Source organism: Mobula hypostoma, chromosome 4, assembly GCF_963921235.1.
Source record: "Mobula hypostoma chromosome 4, sMobHyp1.1, whole genome shotgun sequence".
NCBI lineage: Eukaryota > Metazoa > Chordata > Chondrichthyes > Myliobatiformes > Myliobatidae > Mobula > Mobula hypostoma.
Window position 1 is genome coordinate 190561942 of NC_086100.1, and position 17724 is coordinate 190579665.

Sequence of the window (17724 nt, forward strand, 5' to 3'; positions counted from 1 at the left end):
GTTAAATTGGCAGATTGCTAGGTGGTGTGGCTCGAAGAGCCAGAGGAGCCTACTCCGTGCTATATCTCAATAAATAAATAAATGTTTTGACTGACCCCGACTTGTCTGGTTTGCCAACTCTTCCCACCCATCTGGTCCAATCCATGACCCGAGGCACATTCCTTCCTAATGCACCCCTTATTCCATCTGTTTACCAGCTAGTTATCCAAGCTTTCTATCCACTCCTCAGGTGATATGTTTACATTTGCCTATGTACCATAACCTTGGCGTAACACATACAAAGTGCTGGAGGAACTCAGCAAGTCAGGGAGCCTCCATGGAGGGGGGAAAGCGGTCGCTGTTTCGGGCTGAGTCCCTTCGTCGGGACTGGGAAAGGAAAGGACAAGAAGCCAGAAAAAGGTGGTGAGGGAGGGGAAGGAGTACAAGCTAGAAAGGGATAGTTGAAGCCAGGTGTGTGTGGGAGGTGGGGGAATGAAGTAAGAATGTGGTGATAGTTGGAAAAGGTAAAGGGCTGAAAAAGGAGGAAGTTGACTGGCGAGGAGAGTGGACCACGGGAGATGGGGAAGGAGGAGGGTCACCAGGGGGAGGTAAAAGGCAGGTGAGGAGCAGATAAGGGCTAATGAGGGGACCAGAGTAGGGGATGGAGGATGAGGGAAGGGGAAAGTTACCAGAAGTTAGAGAAATCGATATTCATGCCATCAGTTTGAAGGCTATCTAGACAGAATCTGAGATGTTGCTCCTTCTCGATCCTTGGATCTTGCTACCTTGCCTCTGAAAACTTCCTGAAAGTTCCTTTGCACCATTTGTGTGTGTTCCCCAAATCGATTGTCTCACATCTGTTGCAGGGAGTTTGAAGCTGGCTTTCTCTCTCTCACCTTAAACCTTTCTCCTCTGGTACTTGAAATTTGGGGAAAAAGACTATAATTACCTATCCTATCAATGACTCTTTCCTTCAAATCTCCCCTCAGTTGGATATTTTTGGTAGCCAGAAGCTGAAGGGCAAATCTATTTGTTTATAGGCCACAGTGAATCGATCTCATTGTTGTTTATGGGAAGTTAATTCACATAAGTTGGCTTGCGTGCTCGTCAAAGAGTCACCACTGAGGCATCACATGGTAATTGATTGGCTGTACTACATGCTTGGGGAAACTCAGAGGTCAAGAAAGGCATTATATAAATGCAAATTCTCATTTCCTTTCAAGGAATTTTGACCTGCTGTTCACAACAAGTCCATAATTCAGAGTGTTAAACCATGATATTCTGAGATTTCCCAAACATGAGGGGGAGAGCATATCAGAGGGAGCAAGGTCCCTCCTGGGCAGAAATGTAATTAAGGAATGCCAAGAAGAAAACCCTTTAATTTGTCAACAGAAGACCCTATATGAAACTCCTTTGGTAGATTTGCTGATTAAATGGCGGCAATCGATATGTGACAACTTATAAAAATACTCAATTTTCTACTGACACAAGAAAAGATTCAAGATTCAAGTTTCAAGGTTGTCTGATGTCGTTTCCAGTACACAAGTATAAAGGAGAATGAAAAATTGTTACTCAGATCCGATGCAGTGCAAAAAAAATCATAAAAACATAACACAATAATTAAACAAGCACAATAAATATAAATACATAACATTTGCCCCCAGTGGTACAATGGAAAGGCACTGGCCTCCTAAGCCAGAGATTGTGGGTTCCAGTCCGATCTTGGGTGATGAATTTTGGGGCGGCATGGTAGCATAATTAGCACAACGTTGCCTGTAAGGAGTTTGTACGTTCTCCCCGTGACCACATGAGTTTCCTCCGGGTGCTCCGGTTTCCTCCCACAGTCCAAAGACATACCGGTTGGTAGGTTAATTGCTCATTGTAACTTGTCTCAGGATTAGGCTAGGGGTAAATCGGGGGAATGCTGGGCATTGTGGTTTGAAAGGCCAGAAGGGCCTATTCTGCATTGTATCTCAATAAATAAAAATGAGTAAGGTAGATTATATACATAGAGTGATTTTATGTCTGTAAAGTGACACTAGGCACAGGAGTGTCTTTGACAGGAAATGATAAAAATATTGGTGGTTGGGTGGTGTGGTGGGTTGATGGGTGGAGGTCTTGATCGGCCTTGCTGGTCACACTTTCCTGCTTTAAAAGACAAATGCAGATATCCCAGCCTGCAAAAACTCATTTCAGGGAGATAGCACCATTAATTTGCGGGAGACTCCCAGAACTTCCGGGAGAGGTGGGATGTCTGCAATAGAGTAGCTCCTTAGCAGCTGGCCAGCTAGTTTAAATGATCCTTCAGAATAGTAATATTTAAACCAATTAACATCAAAAAGAATGAACTGATAGTCTGATACCTTGCAGTCGAATGTAATGATTGCATATTATGCAACTCGTGTATTTCCTGTAAGACCATAAGACATTTGAGCAGAATTAGGTCATTTGGCCCATCGAATCTCCCCTGCCATGGCTGATCCATTTCCCTTTCAACCCCATTCTATTGCCTTCTCCCCGTAATCTTTAATTCCCTGACTTATCAAAAATCCATCTAACTCCACTTTAAATACATTCAATGATCTACCCTCCACAGCTGACTGTAGCAACGAGTTCCACATATTCGCCACCCTCTGGCTAAAGAATTCCTCCTTATCAACATTCTAAATGGACATCCCTCTATTCTGAGGATGTGCCGGTCATAGATTGCTCAATTTATGTCTTTTTAACTCTTAACTCCTTAAGTTTGTTACATCTGGTGTTGGTAGTGGGTATAAGCTCCCATTACCTATTAAATGCTCCTGATTGTAAGTGGCTCAAATAACCTCTGTCAACCAAGTTCAGTTCCTGGAATCCACATGTGGCTTAGCTAGTAAGCCCGGTGAAACCATTACTATTGGCAGCAGAAGGGGCAACTGCGGGTTACTGGTGCCTTAAAACTAGTTGCTTCGGACAGATGTCAGCCTTGTCAGCTGCAGCTGGCAGCTCATCGAGGAGGAGGAAAACTGCTCTCGAACCTCTGCTGTCTTGCTGCTGTACCCACTCATGAGGAAGGTTTCGAGAGTACACACCAAGGAAGTATCAGGAGCTGGTGACACTGAGGCAGTCCTATCTAAGGCAGTCATTGCTCTACGAGGTTTATTTATCTCTGCACTGAGCTGTGTAGACTGCTGTGGACTTACTTTTATGGACTTCAGTCGCCTGCACAATTTGTTTTTCCCCCTCTTTGCACATTGAGTGAGTGACAGTCTTTTTCAACGGGTTCTTTTGAGTTTCTTTGTTTTGTGGCCGTCTGTAAGGAGACACATCGCTAGGTTGTATATAGTATGCTTACTTTGATAATAAATGTACTTTGGTTTTTGATTTTGACCATGACTGGCAAATCTGCTGTTCCTTTGGATTCATCAGCTGTGTGGAGACAAGGAGTCAGGCTCACCATGTCGTACTGGCCTGTCTTGCATATCATGCAGGCCAACTAGGATGCAACATCCGTGGTCGACACTGACCAACGGAGGGCCTCGTTCAGCTTTAATTTGATGGAAACTAGAATTAATGAGTTGGGGCGGGTGGTTGGTGTTATGGTGAAAGAAGCAGATTGTAGCTGCTGCTTTCCTTCTAATGGCTTACCCGCAATTAATTAATTCTGGTCAAATTGATGACAGACATAACCAATCAATAGCATCCCTCTCCAACCAAACACAACCAATTATACGGTAGCTGACCCAAGTGTATGTAATCAATCTATTCTCCACCCTTAAGTCAGGAGAGGTGTGTAAGGGATGAAGAAAACCATTAAGCCCTACGAGGAAGAATGATCGTAGCTTCATGATGTCCAATTAGGAGCTGACATGCTCAGCTCTGAAGGGGAGCTGATCTTTTGTGACTACTGCACGCTCCCAATTAGACAGGTCGTGTGGCTGAAGTCCCTGGAGAGGGGCACTGCACGTGACTAGAAACATTTGCTTACATCTTGCAACAAGGCAACTGCATAGAAGTACACTCACAGTGCAGCAGGAGAAAGGAAGATTGCAAAGGTTGTAAAATGAGCAAGGAGGTAGGAGTCTAAAGACACAGTCTCAAACTTCCAACATAATTCGGCTAAAATTTACTGAGAGTTAATTTATGCATTTTAAAAGAAATAGATTGTCAGGTTTTTGAGAGTTTATTCAACATTGTTTTTTTTCTTTAGAAAAGAGTCTAGTTAGAACACAGAACATAGAAAAGCACAGCACAGGAACAGGCCCTCTGGCCAACAATGTCTGTGTCTACCATGATGCAAAAATAATCTTCAGCCGTCACGTGATCCGTGTCCCGCTATCCCCTTCACGTTCATGTGTTTGTCCAAATGCTTTCTAAACACCACTATCCTATCTGATTCCAATGCCAGGCCTGGCAATCTCTTCCAAGTCCGACCACTCTGTTTAAAAAGCTTACCTTGTACGTCTCCCTTAAAGATTCAGATTCATTTATTAATTATAGGTTAATGGAAACATACAGTGACGTGTGTCAGTTGCCTTAATAATCAACACAACCTAAGGGTGTGCTGGGGGCAGACCACGTGTTGCCACACATTCCACTGCCAACATAGCACGCCCACAGTGTTCGGCACAACAACAGCAAACCAAGCCCTGTTCTTCCCTCCCACCCACCCACTCACTCACAGACAGTCCTTCAGCCCCAGGACAGGCCATCTCTGAGCTTCCAGCCTCCAGCAGGCTCGCAGACCCAGTACTTTAGCCATCATCCCTTGTCCTCCAGACTTCTGATTGACCTTTGGGCTTCAATCTTTGGTATTGACCCCAGGAGTCACAGCTAACCTTGGATGAGGACCCCGAACTCCAGCCCTCAAACTCCAGACACAAGACCTCAAACACTTATCTCGCTGACACACGTACCTAGGAGGTTGACGGCCCTTGTGCCTCCCGTCTGCATGGAACCCAGTGATGACTTGCTGACCTGGGGAGGGCCACGAGCCCTTGTCCTTGTTAGTCTGCTGGTATGACCCCCAACCACGGGTGTCCTTTGTCACTTGTCCACATTGCTGGCCTTCAGGTACAGAGCAGAGGCCTAGACTCTGGCCTGACCTTTAACCCTGAGGTCCGGAGAAAACAATCCAGTCTCTCCCAATACGCTCTCGTCCAGGCAACATCCTGAAGAACCTTCTCTGTGCCTTCTTTGCATGTTTCTTGCAGTGGGGCAACCAGAATTGTAAACAAAAGTGGAAGATGAACTATTAAAGGGGAACTTGAGGGGGAACTTTTTCACTCAGAGGGCGGAGGGGGAGTGTGAAATGAGCTGCCAACAGAAGTGGTGGATGCAGTTCCTGAAGAAAGCTCTTGTCCCGAAACGTTGACCGTTTATTCATTTCAGTAGATGCTGAGTACATCCAGCATTTTGCGTGTGTTGTTAAAGCGTGTAAGTTTAAGATGAGAGGGAAATCTTTAAAAGTGACCTGAGGGGCCATTCTTTTGTCCTAATGAGTCCCTGCTGATCATTAAAGATGAGTTTTATTTGACACAACAACCGAACACAGTCAGAATATACTGGTGGCAGCCCACAAGTGTTGCCGTGCTTCGAGTGCCAACACAGCGTGCCCACAACTCAGTAACACGAAACCATATGTCTCTGGAATGTGGGTGGAAACTGGAGCACCCAGAGGAGACCCACGCGGTCATGTGGAGAATATACAGATTCCTTACAGACACGGCGGGTTTGAACCCTAATCTTGGTGCTGTGAAGTGTTACGCTATGTGACCGTAGACCTAAAACAAAAGACTTCCAATTGAAAAAACAAAAGAAATCCAAATCACCGATTGAGAGATAAGAAACAGTTCAAAACATTAACTCAGCAATAGTCACTTGCTGTTTCCTTAAACTCCCAGGGCAGAAATCCCCAGTTTATGGGTCCTTGTCAGTCTGGAAGCTACCTGGGTGGATACATCTGAACACCGACGGTTTCCTTTGTGAGCACCTGTCACAGCCGATGGAATTTATGTTCCATGTCCTTCTACTGGAAAGATCATCTGATATGTTTTCTGATAGCCAGCTATCCTACCCACGTACTTTGGAGGAAAACTTTAAAAAAACACACTTGTGAGGAATTCTTTAAAACAGAACATAAAACCTATTTCTCCATCCAGCTAAGAATTATTATATCTATTCTCACTCCATGAGAGTTGCTGGGAAGTACGGCACAGCCCAAGCCATGTTGTCCTTGAAAAGTTGATGTCTTATTAACCTTCTTGTCCTCAGCCACAAGTTCCAGTCAAGGTTTACGTCGCTCAATCCAGATTTATCGTATTTTCTTCTTGAGAAAATATTGATTTGTCTGGTGATTGTTACTGTTTACCAGGGTGAAGAGTATCAGTTCTGGGCAATTAAACACTTTCCTGTAACCAAGGCAAGATTCGAAGATTAGAGAGACACAGAGTGAAGTCTTGTCTGTCAAACCCCAGTGAAGTGTCATCATTTCACTCCCATGTTCTGCCAGTTACTCTGGTTAACCCTTCTTAGAATAGATATTGTCCCAGTTTTAGTCTTGCTATTCTTAATAAGGATGCAACAGTCTGTATACATGTCCAATATGAGGCTCACAAAATGGGCGCCAACCTCCAACCAGCTAAGGACTTTATCAATAAAACTATGCTCTACAGAGTCAAAACCTTAGAGAGGTACAGTCTTGGTCTTGCCTTTCTCAATAAGAGTGTAGGAGTTCATATACATGTCGGATACAGGACTCACAAAATGGGTACCAACCCCTATCCGGCCAAGGGCTTTAACAATAAGCCTATGGCTGACAGGGTCAAAAGCCTCAGATCAATAGGCACTTAGTGAGGTCCTTATGGTTCCTCATGCCTTCATTAAATTACTTAAAATGGCAATATTCTCATTCCAGTCAGGTGTTGCTTGGATGAATCCCTTCTGATGACGATTAAGGATGACTGTGTCCATCGATGTTTTGGCCAATATCTCAGAGAACAATCTTACAAGAATTGAACCAATGGTGATTGAGTGACTGTTGTCCACAGATTTTAATTTTTCACTGCCTTCAGATTTAGGAGTAAGGACCGCCCTGCTCTTTTTCATTAAAATAGGTATTTTACATACTTTAGTCCAAGAGGAAAAAATAATGGCCATCTCATTGGTGCCCATTCCACAAAACTCACTGAGACTCAAATCATCTGGGTTGGCTACAGTATTCTTTTTAAAACTGCCAATACTATTTGAAACCTTGGGTGGTGTTATATCTCGAATTAAGTCAATATATTCTGCCCATACTAAACATGGGCAGAACCCTCTAATATCTGCCTTGTGATGAGAAACTGCAAACTGATGTTTGAAATGGGTCTCAAGTTCCTCTACATTTATGGGACATCCCACCTCAGCAGAACCCTCCATTGCAATCCACTTTTTTACTGGCCTTCCAAAGCAACCTATTGACAAAGTTCAACTCATTCAGAATGCTACTTCTAGACCAGGGATTCCCAACCTGGGGACCACAGACTCCTTGCTTAATGGTATTTGTCCATGGCATAAGAAAGGTTGGGAACCCCTGTTCTCGACCCAAACCAGGAAGAGAGAACATATCACTCCCATACTAGCTACTGCAATGGCTTTCTGTATCTTTTAGAATTAATTTTAAAGTTCTCTTATTTGTCTTTAAAGCTCTGAATGATCTGGGACCAGAATACGTCATAGAAATATTTTTGTTTTATAATTCTGTTCGAGGTCTCAGCTCTTGTTCCACTGGTCTCTTAAATTTAAACAGTCTCTCTCAAAAGGTAATTGGCAAGCTATCTTTTCTGAATTACACTCCTAAACTGTGGAATTCATTACCTAAACCCATAAGGGATGCAGACTCAGTTGACACTTTTAAATACCAGCTCAAAACCTATTTATTTAACTTTGCTTTCAACTAACATGTTTCTGTTTTTTATTTTCATGTTTATTGTTAATTTTATTTTGATTTTATTTTAATGTTTGAACTTTACCCCATTGTAAAGCATTTTAACTACATTGTATGAAAAGTGCTCTATCAATAAGTTATTATTGTTATTATTAAATCCCTATTATCCATTACTGAGACACAGTGCATCCCCAGTGGTAACTCCCTCAGTGCATTCAGTCAGTTCTGAGGAGCAGGTCGAGTTACTTGCCTAACACCAATTCCCTGAAACAGATTGTCTGTTCCAAGCTCTATCATGCAAGAGGTTATTGGGTACAATAGTCAAGGAGTTTCCCCAAGGCCTTTCCGCTGATTCATGAGAATCACAGACCGGTGACCACACAAAAGCATTTGAGTGGCACTGAGAACCATTAATGTCTTTGCCCAGAGTATTGTGGGTAGCACAAAGGGCAGAGAGGCTGCCTCATAGAGCCCTCAAACCTGGTTCAATCTTGAGAACTGTCCGTGACAGTGTGGATTTTTTCTGAATTCAGCCTTGAGCTTGTTGAGTGGATGGCTTTAACAGCATGAGAATAAGAAGATTGAACTATGTTGTCCTTGACAACTAGTCCAGAATATTTGCCCTGTGGGCAACACAGTCAGCATAGACTAGCTGGGCCGAAGGGCCTGTTTGCTTGCTGTATGACTCAATGACTAATATGCAAAAGGGAGAAAGTTTCTTTTCAACCCAAGACTCTGCTCTACCTGTACATCCACCAGAAATACACAAACTGAGTGTGGAATACTGTATCCTTATTTAATCGCTAAACCATTCTCTTTTCAACGACAGGGTGACAGCAGGAAGCTTGAAGATGCTTCCATCTACCTGAATAGTATGTCCAGCAAGAATATGTGCGACCAGAAGATGAATCTGGGTACCTCTTTCCGAAGCAGCGGCGGAGGTCATCCTATCTGCTCGAGGGACAGCTTCCAGATTTCTACGCTCGTCTGTTCAACCAAACTCACACAGAATGGTAATGCCCCTGTCTTCCCACACCAGCAGACTCTGCATAAAGCCATTTCACTGCAGAGTTGTAGGCCTCAAAATGAGTTGGAGAAACTGGGTGATGCAATAGCTTAAATTTGAACTTTTATTTTTATTGGCTCCAAGGGGCTTGTGTGTGTATGTGTATTTGTGTGTGTGTGTGTGTGTGTGTGTGTGTGTGTATATATATACATAGTTATAGTATGTATACAGATATATAGTTATGGTGGTTGTCCACTATGTCTGAATTTTTAAAGTGGAAAAGCTTCTGCACTGGCGAGTTCTATTTTTTTAACTCAGAAATCTGGGTCCAGTGATACAAACAAGTGTAACAAACTGGGGTCTTCCTTGGTTGCAGTGGATGACCATGACGTCTTCTGTGCCTTGTTATGCCCTTTGCTCCCCACGGATCATTGCAGTACCTAGCCGTTGGATCTCACTGTAGATCTCACCAGTGCTGACTTCGTGTGCTAGGACGGACATGTACCTCTCTCACTGGTGTCTGAGGCTGCCAGCTACCCTCAACTGGTTTAGCCCTCCTGTCAAAGCAGTGTACCAGGGTTTGGCCACTGTTGCATGCAAACAGCTACTGGGAGCCACAGGTGAGAGCTGAGTGTCTGGTGGGTGCAAATCTGTCCATACAGCAGAGATTGACTTGCCAATTTAAACATCCGGGCCTTTTACCCCTGACTCACTGTGTGAGCAGTGTACACCAGATGTTGTGCTGAGATTCTCTGAGATTTCTTCCACTATATCTCTCACATCTGAGACTCCCATGGCCATACAGGACCAGTTTCCTCTCTACCCCTCCCACACTCCACAATTTGCATATCGTTCTCACCAGGAGCCTTCACAATAGGGCCAAACCAGAGCCGTCCCTAGCAGGCAGTGTTCTCGGAGGACTATCATCCAATACGCTGATTCAGTTTGACAACATAACAGCATCTCCAATGTGTTAAAGAATGAGTCACACATTGACACCCAGAGTTACAATGATAATAACTTATTTATAGAGCACTTTTCATAAAGATGATGTAGTTCAGAGAGCTTTACAATGAGATAAAGTGCAGATATGAAAGTAAAGGACAAAAAGATGTTAGTTAAAAGCAAAGTGAAATAAATAAGGTTTTGAGCTGGCATTTAAAAGTGTCACTGAGTCTGCATCCCTTACAGATTTAGGTATTGAGTTCCGGAGCTTAGCAGTGTAGTTCGAAAAAGCTGACCTACCAATTTTCTTTTGAGAGCGATTGCTTAAATTTAAGAAGACCTTGAACAGGATTATAAAACGAAAATGATTCTGTGATGTACTCCGGTCCCAGACCATTGAGAGCTTTAAAAACAAGTAAGAGAACATCAAAATCAATTCTAAAAGCTATGGGAAGCCAATGCTAAACAAGAGAAAATCTGCAGATGCTAGAAATCTGAGCAACACACACAAATGGTGGAGGCCAGGCAGCATCTTGGAAAAAGAGTACAGTCGACGCTTCAGGCTGCACCCCTGGATGAGTAGTTGGGATGAGAGTGATACACTCCCTCGTCCTGGTTTTGGTTAAAAGTCTAGCAGCAGTATTCTGAATGAGTTGAAGATTGTCAATAGATTGCTTTGGAAGGCCGGTAAAAAGTGCAATAATTTAGGCTATTGGATATAAAGGTGTGAATTAGTTTTTCAGCACACTGACAATGCTTTCCTTCAGTGTCTTTCTTTGACAGACAATGGGACCCCTGTGACAGAACAGGTTGGCAATGCTAATTCTCCTGCTACCCATGCCCCCCCAAGAGATTGGAGGGCATTGCCATGGCTGAGGATGGGGTCCTGGACGACAAGGGCTGGGTGAAGATGACCAGGAAGGGTCGTCGGTCCGGTGTTCCCTGGACCGAGGTGCACAGCCTGCAGGTGATCCGGCGGGAGATTGAGCATTGCCAATCTGTTCCTCCAAAACCACAAAATGGAACATCAGCGTACATTGGAGGTGTGTCGTTCACTCAGTATAGACAGTACAGATCCAATTAGCATTGTAGTGTAGCACAGCATGGAGACAGCCTCTCTGGCCAATCCAGTGCATGCCGACCACATTGTCCATCCAGTTAGCCCCAATTTCCTGCTTTCGGCCATATCCCTTGACCCATCTCTCTCTCTGTTCCTATCCGGGTGTTTCTTAAATGACACCATTGTTCCTATTTCAACCACTTCCTCTGGCAGCTTGTTCCACACCCTCACCAACCTCTGTGTTTAAAAACGGCCACTTTTTAAATCTTTTGCCTCCCACCTTAAATCTATGAAACCCTAGTTTTAGTCTTTCCCAACACTAGAGAAAAGACTGCTGCCGTCCACCAATGTGAGCTTACTGACCAATTTAAACTTTTAACCATTCTTCCCTCTGGGAAGTGCACACGCCAGATTTACTGCAGCCACTCCCTAAAACTTCTTCCACCCTTCATATTACACCTGAGGCTCCCACAGCCATGTGGGACCTATTTCCTCCTCTACCCCTCCTTTTACTTCTCCCTCCCCATTTATAGGCCATTCTTGACAGGGCACATACACCAGAACTGGTCAAGATCAGAGCTGCCCCAAGCAATCAGTTTTCTTGGATTACTGTCAGTAATCTTTGAGTATAATCAGGAACTACTATCAGTGTGGAACGAGCTGTCAATGCAAGAGGTGTATGCGAGCTTGATTTCAATGTTTAAGAGAAGTTTGGATAGGTAAATGGATGGGAGGGGAAGGAAGGCTATGGTACAGATTCAGGTCGATGAGAGCAGGCAGTTTAGATGACTCAGCATGTACTAGATGGACTAGAGAGCCTGTTTTGTGCTGTACTTTTCTATAACTTATGTGCATTGGGAATACTATTAGTATTGTGTGAGTGCTATTTGTGTTGTGGGAGTTACTATCAGTGTTGTGGGAGTTACTGTCGGTGTTCTGGGAGTTACTGTCAGTGTTGTGGGAGTTACCTTCGGTGTTCTGGGAGTTACTATCAGTGTTGTGGGAGTTACTGTCAGTGCTCTGGGATTACTGTCAGTGTTGTGGGAGTTACTGTCAGGGTTCTGGGAGTTACTGTCACTGTTGTGGGAGTTACTGTCAGTGTTCTGGGAGTTACTGTCGATGTGGTGGGAATTACTGTCAGTGCTCTGGGAGTGCTGTCAGTCCTCTCTAGGAGTTACTGTCAGTATTCTGGGAGTTACTGTCACTGTGGGAGTTACTGTCAGTGTTGTGGGAGTTACTGTCGGTGTTGTGGGAGTTACTATCAGTGTTGTGGGAGTTACTGTCGGTGTTCTGGGAGTTACTGTCAGTGTTGTGGGAGTTACTGTCGGTGCTCTGGGAGTTACTGTCAGTGTTGTGGGAGTTACTGTCGGTGCTCTGGGAGTTACTGTCAGTGTTCTGGGAGTTACTGTCGGTGTTGTGGGAGTTACTATCAGTGTTGTGGGAGTTACTGTCGGTGTTCTGGGAGTTACTGTCAGTGTTGTGGGAGTTACTGTCGGTGCTCTGGGAGTTACTGTCAGTGCTCTGGAATTACTGTCAGTGTTGTGGGAGTTACTATCAGTGTTGTGGGAGTTACTGTCAGGGTTCTGGGAGTTACTGTCACTGTTGTGGGAGTTACTGTCAGTGTTCTGGGAGTTACTGTCGATGTGGTGGGAGTTACTGTCGGTGCTCTGGGAGTTACTGTCAGTGTTGTGGGAGTTACTGTCGGTGTTCTGGGAGTTACTGTCAGTGTTCTGGGAGTTACTGTCGGTATTGTGGGAGTTACTGTTGGTGTTCTGGGAATTACTGTCGGTGCTCTGGGAGTTACTGTCAGTCCTCTGGGAGTTACTATCAGTGTTCTGGGAGTTACTGTCAGTCCTCTGGGAGTTACTGTCAGTGTTCTGGGAGTTACTGTCGGTGCTCTGGGAGTTACTGTCAGTGTTCCGGGAGTTACTGTCAGTGTTCTGGGAGTTACTGTCAGTGTTCTGGGAGTGCTGTCAGTCCTCTGGGAGTTACTGTCAGTGTTCTGGGAGTTTCTGTCAGTGTTCTGGGAGTTACTGTCAGTGTTCTGGGAGTTACTGTCAGTGTTCTGGGAGTGCTGTCAGTATTCTGGGAGTTACTGTCACTGTTGTGGGAGTTACTGTCAGTCCTCTGGCAGTGCTGTCAGTGTTCTGGGAGTTACTGTCAGTGTTCTGGGAGTTACTATCAGTATTCTAGGAGTGCTGTCATTATTGTGGAGTGCTATCAATGTTCTGGGAATACTATGAGAGTTGTGGAGTACTATCAGTATGCTGCATCTGTGCATCTGATTAGACAGACAACACACCAGCAGCTCTAGGGTGCAAGGAATAAGTGATAAAGTAATGCGGAAAAACACAGGATGGGTGACTTGGGCCAAGACCCTTCATCAGGACTAGTGAAGAGTGTTGGCCCGAAACATCAACTGTTCATTCATTTCCGTTGGTGCTGCCACATCTGCTGAGTCCCTCCAGCAATTTGTGTGTGTTACCTGCCTCGGGTGCCTCATCTCCTTCCCTTTCTTCCATGGTCGATTGTCCTCTCTTTTAATGCCTTTTCTGTAACTGGTTCATAACACTTGGACCTCCTTCAATCTCTCCTCATTCCGTATCTCTCCTCTCTCAGACACCATTTCATTCTCCACTGAATTCTATTGCATCAGTGCTGTTGGCTTAGCCACCCCGAGGATGTAGTTTTGCCACTTCTCACTGCTCTGTGTAAAACAGCTCTGCCGTGAATCCCTTTTATCAATTGCATGGTTTCTTATTGTAATGGCCTGTTGCATTCTTCCCCTGAGCTGGAGGACAAGCTGTGTGCATTCTGGAATAATGGTTAATTCTCAGCCCACATCACTGAACTTCAATTCCATCTGTGTAGAAGAAAAAGGAAGAAAGTTTGCCTTTTATTTAGTGTTTTTTTTACAAATCCAGGATTTCCCGAAGCACTTAACAACCAAAGTGGTATTTCTTCATGAAGTGTAAACAGCGTTGCATTGGAAACATTCTGACCACCTCTTCAATTCATTCGGTTCGATTAATTTAACATCCTATTTGTATTCTTGACATTTATATTCACACATTAAAGTAACAGATATTTAATTACAGGATGTTAAAAAAAATTAAATTTCAATGATTATTACTTTGTTTCCATCGATGGACTTGGTCAATTATGGATTTGTAGAACCATACAATTACTGTAGCACAGAAGGAGACCATTCAGCCCATTGAGCTCATACTTATGAGAACTCAGCGGCCACTTTATTACCTAATAGATGGCCACTGAGTGTATGTTCATGGTCTTCTGCTGCTGCAGCTCATCCACTTCAAGGTTTAACATGTTGTTCATTTAGAGGTGCTTGTCTGCATGCCACTGTTGTAATGCATGGTTATTTGAGTTACTCTCACCTTCCTGTCGGTTTGAACCAGTTTAGCCATTCTCCCCTGACCTCCCTCATTAATAAGGTATTTGCCGCCACAGAACTGCTGCTCACTAGATGTTTCTTTTTTTTGTTTTTTCTCACAATACTCTGGAAACTCTAGAGACTATTGCCACTTTAAAGTCCAAGATGATCAGCAGTTTCTGAGATACTCAAACCACCCTGTCTGGCACCAGCAATCATCCCACGATCAAAGTCACTTAGATCACATTTCTTCCCCATTCTGATGTTTGGTCAGAACTGAACCTCTTGACCATGTCTGCATGCTTTCATGCATTGAGTTGTTGCCACGTGACTGGCTGATTAGATATTTTCATTAACGATTAGGTGTACAGCTGCCCTCATCAAGTGGCCACTGAGTGAAAGTACAATTCAGTTAATCCCTTTCCGTGGCCCTCTCCTGCATGCCTTGCAATTTATCGTTCTTTATTTGGAAGCTACACCTGAATCTGTGTCCACCACCATTTAAGGGAGCAGATTACAGGTGATCGCCATCGGCTACATGGTAATTTTTTTTCCAACACACACTCACAAAACGCTGGAGGAGCTCAGGAGGAATAAAGAGTTGATGTTTTGGGGGCTGAGACCCTTCACCATGGTCTCAGCTGAAATTATCGACTCTTTATTCCTGACCAGAGATGCTGCCTGACCTGTTGAGTTCTTCCTTCCAGCATTACTCTACAGTTCCAGCATCTGCAGAATCTCTTGCATTGGTGGGATTTCCTTCTGTCCTGTCCTGAATCTTCAGCAAGTCTTCTCTAACAATTTTGTTCACAATACAGCCCACATTAGTCAAACTGTTCCACTCCCAAGAGAATAACTTCAGCCTCTTTCATTGTGTTAGTGTTATTGGTTTATTCTTGCCATTTGTGTTGGGATAGAGTGCAATAAAGATCTTTCAGGAACACACACAAGATGCTAGAGGAACTCAGCAGGTCAGACAGCATTTATGGAAATGAATAAACAGTCAGTGTTTTGGGCCGAAACCCTTCTTTAGGACTAGAAAGGGAAGAGGAAGGCACCAGAATAAAAAGATGGGGGGTGTGCGTGAGGAAGCAGGATTGCTTGAAGGTGATAGATGAAATTGGGTGGGAGATGGGGGATGAAGTAAAAGCTGGAGGATGATAGGTGGAAGAGATGAAGGTCTGAAGAAGGAGGAATCTGATAGGAGAGGGGAGTGGACCATAGGACAAAGAGAAGGAGGAGGGGATCCAGTGAGGTGATAGGCAGATGAGAAGAGATAAGAGACTAGAGTGGGGAGGGGAGAGATTTCATTTTTATACCATTTTATACAGATCAGAAATAGAATTGTAGTCAGGTTTATTATCACTGATATATGTCATGAAATATGTCCTGAAGATCGATCTCAGCCCGAAACACCGACTGTTTACTCTTTTCCATAGATGCTTCTTGATCTGCTGAGCTCTTCCAACATTTTCTGTGTGTGACTTTGGATATAAAGCCTCTGCAGTCTTTTTCGTGTTTATAAGATTTGTTTTGTGGCAGCAGTATAGGGCAGTACAATAAGAATAAGCTAGAATAAGAAATATATTTTTTTTTCAGTGGTTGATCGGGACAGGATTGCGCAATCACGTGCAAGTCGGTCCGTGAGTCAGCGGGAGTATTTAAAAGAGAGCAGTTTGTGGAAGTCGGCCATTTTTCTCGGCGGTTGATCAGGACAGGACTGCACAAGCGCGTGCAAGTCAGTCCGTGAGTCAGCGGGAGTATTTAAAAGAGAGCAGTTTGACAGAGCGGGCGACATTGTAGCGGGCGACGGAGTATAGGGAGACAGAGTAGGAAGGCTTTGGCTCGAGAGTCTTCAGCGAGGAGACTACGCCACAGTTGGAGAGGGTGAGAAGTGGTGAAGAGATGACCGCTAGGCTGATTCAGTGTGCTGCGTGCATGATGTGGGAAGTCAGGGACACTGATGGTGCCTCTGGATCCTACACCTGTGGAAAATGTGTCCAGTTTCAGCTTCTGAAGGACCATGTTGCAGCACTGGAGAAGCAACTAGATGACCTCAGATTCATCCAGGAAAACGAGAGTTTTCTGGACAGGACCTACAGTGAGGTCGTTACACCGAGGATACTGGAAGAGAGAAGGGGAGCGATGATGAGCAAGGAAAGGATGCTTGAAGTACAGGAGACCACGGGAGATGTGCCTCTCGTAAACAGGTTCTCCCTCTTGGAAGCTGTCGGGACAGAAGACACTGCCAGCCTGAGAGGCGGTCAGGTCTGCCAGTCAACAATTGGCGCTGAAGCAAAGCCGAGGAGACGGACGTCAGGCAGAGCCGTGGTAGTAGGGGACTCCGTAGTGAGAGGTACAGAAAGGGGTTTCTGCGGCAACAGGCGAGATTTAAGGATGGTGTGTTGCCTCCCTGGTGCCGGGATCCAGGATGTCACGGACCGATTGCAGGGAATCCTCAAGAGTGAAGGTGAACATCTGGAAGTGGTGGTGCATGTCGGCACAAATGACGTGGGGAAGAACAGGAAAGACATTCTACAGAGTGACTTCAGAGAACTCGGAAGAAGGCTGAAAAGCAGGATTTCCAGGGTGGTTATCTCCGGTTGCTTCCAGTTCCCCGTGCTGGAGAGGGCAGGAACAGGGAGATAATGGATCTGAATGTCTGGCTGAGGAACTGGTGCAGGAAGCAAGGATTTACATTCTTGGACCACTGGGGTATGTTTTGTGGTAAGGATGAATTGTACAAAAGGGACGGGTTGCACCTTAGCAGGCGGGGGACTCAGTATTCTGGCAGGCAGGTTTGCCTCTGCAGCATGGGTGTGTTTAAACTAAATAGTGGGGGCGGGAGGGCATGAACTGGAAATATAAGGATGGAGTTAAAGGGAAAGTGAGAATAAGAAAAGTTAAGAAAGACAACAGAATCAACAGAGCAGAAAGCTCAAGAAGGGATCATACAGTATGGCCAAGTGAAATAGGAATTGACATGAAAGGTGAGGTCAGTAATGAATTAAAAGTATTATATATGAATGCACGGAGTATAAGAAATAAAGTGGATGAGCTTGAGGCTCAGTTGGAAATTGGCAAGTACGATGTTGGAGATGTTGATGTCAGAGACATGGCTTCAAGTGGACGGGGCCTGGGAAATGAATATTCAAGATATACGTCCTATTGAAAGGGCAGACTGATGGGCAGAGGGGGTGAGGTGGCTCTGTTGGTGAGGAATGATATTCAGTCCCTTGCGAGGGGGGACATAGAATCAGGAGACGTAGAGTCAGTATGAATAGAACTGAGAAATTCTAAGGGTAGAAAGACCCTAATGGGAGTTATCTACAGGCCCCCAAACATGTAGGGTGTAAGTTGAATCAAGAGTTAAAATTGGCATGTCGCTAAGGTAATGCTACAGTTGTTAGGGGGGATTTCAACATGCAGGTAGA

The 17724-nt window shown here is 44.5% G+C and overlaps 1 protein-coding gene across 2 annotated transcripts in view; it reads left to right on the forward strand.

Annotated features, from left to right (window-relative positions):
• Positions 1 to 17724, forward strand: part of LOC134345844 (dedicator of cytokinesis protein 2-like) — a 1258793-nt gene that overhangs the window by 326906 nt on the left and 914163 nt on the right. For both annotated transcript variants that reach the window (XM_063047144.1, XM_063047146.1), the window contains one exon: positions 8715 to 8898. In XM_063047144.1, the coding sequence (XP_062903214.1) occupies positions 8715 to 8898 (184 nt within the window). The remainder of the gene's footprint in view (positions 1 to 8714; positions 8899 to 17724) is intronic.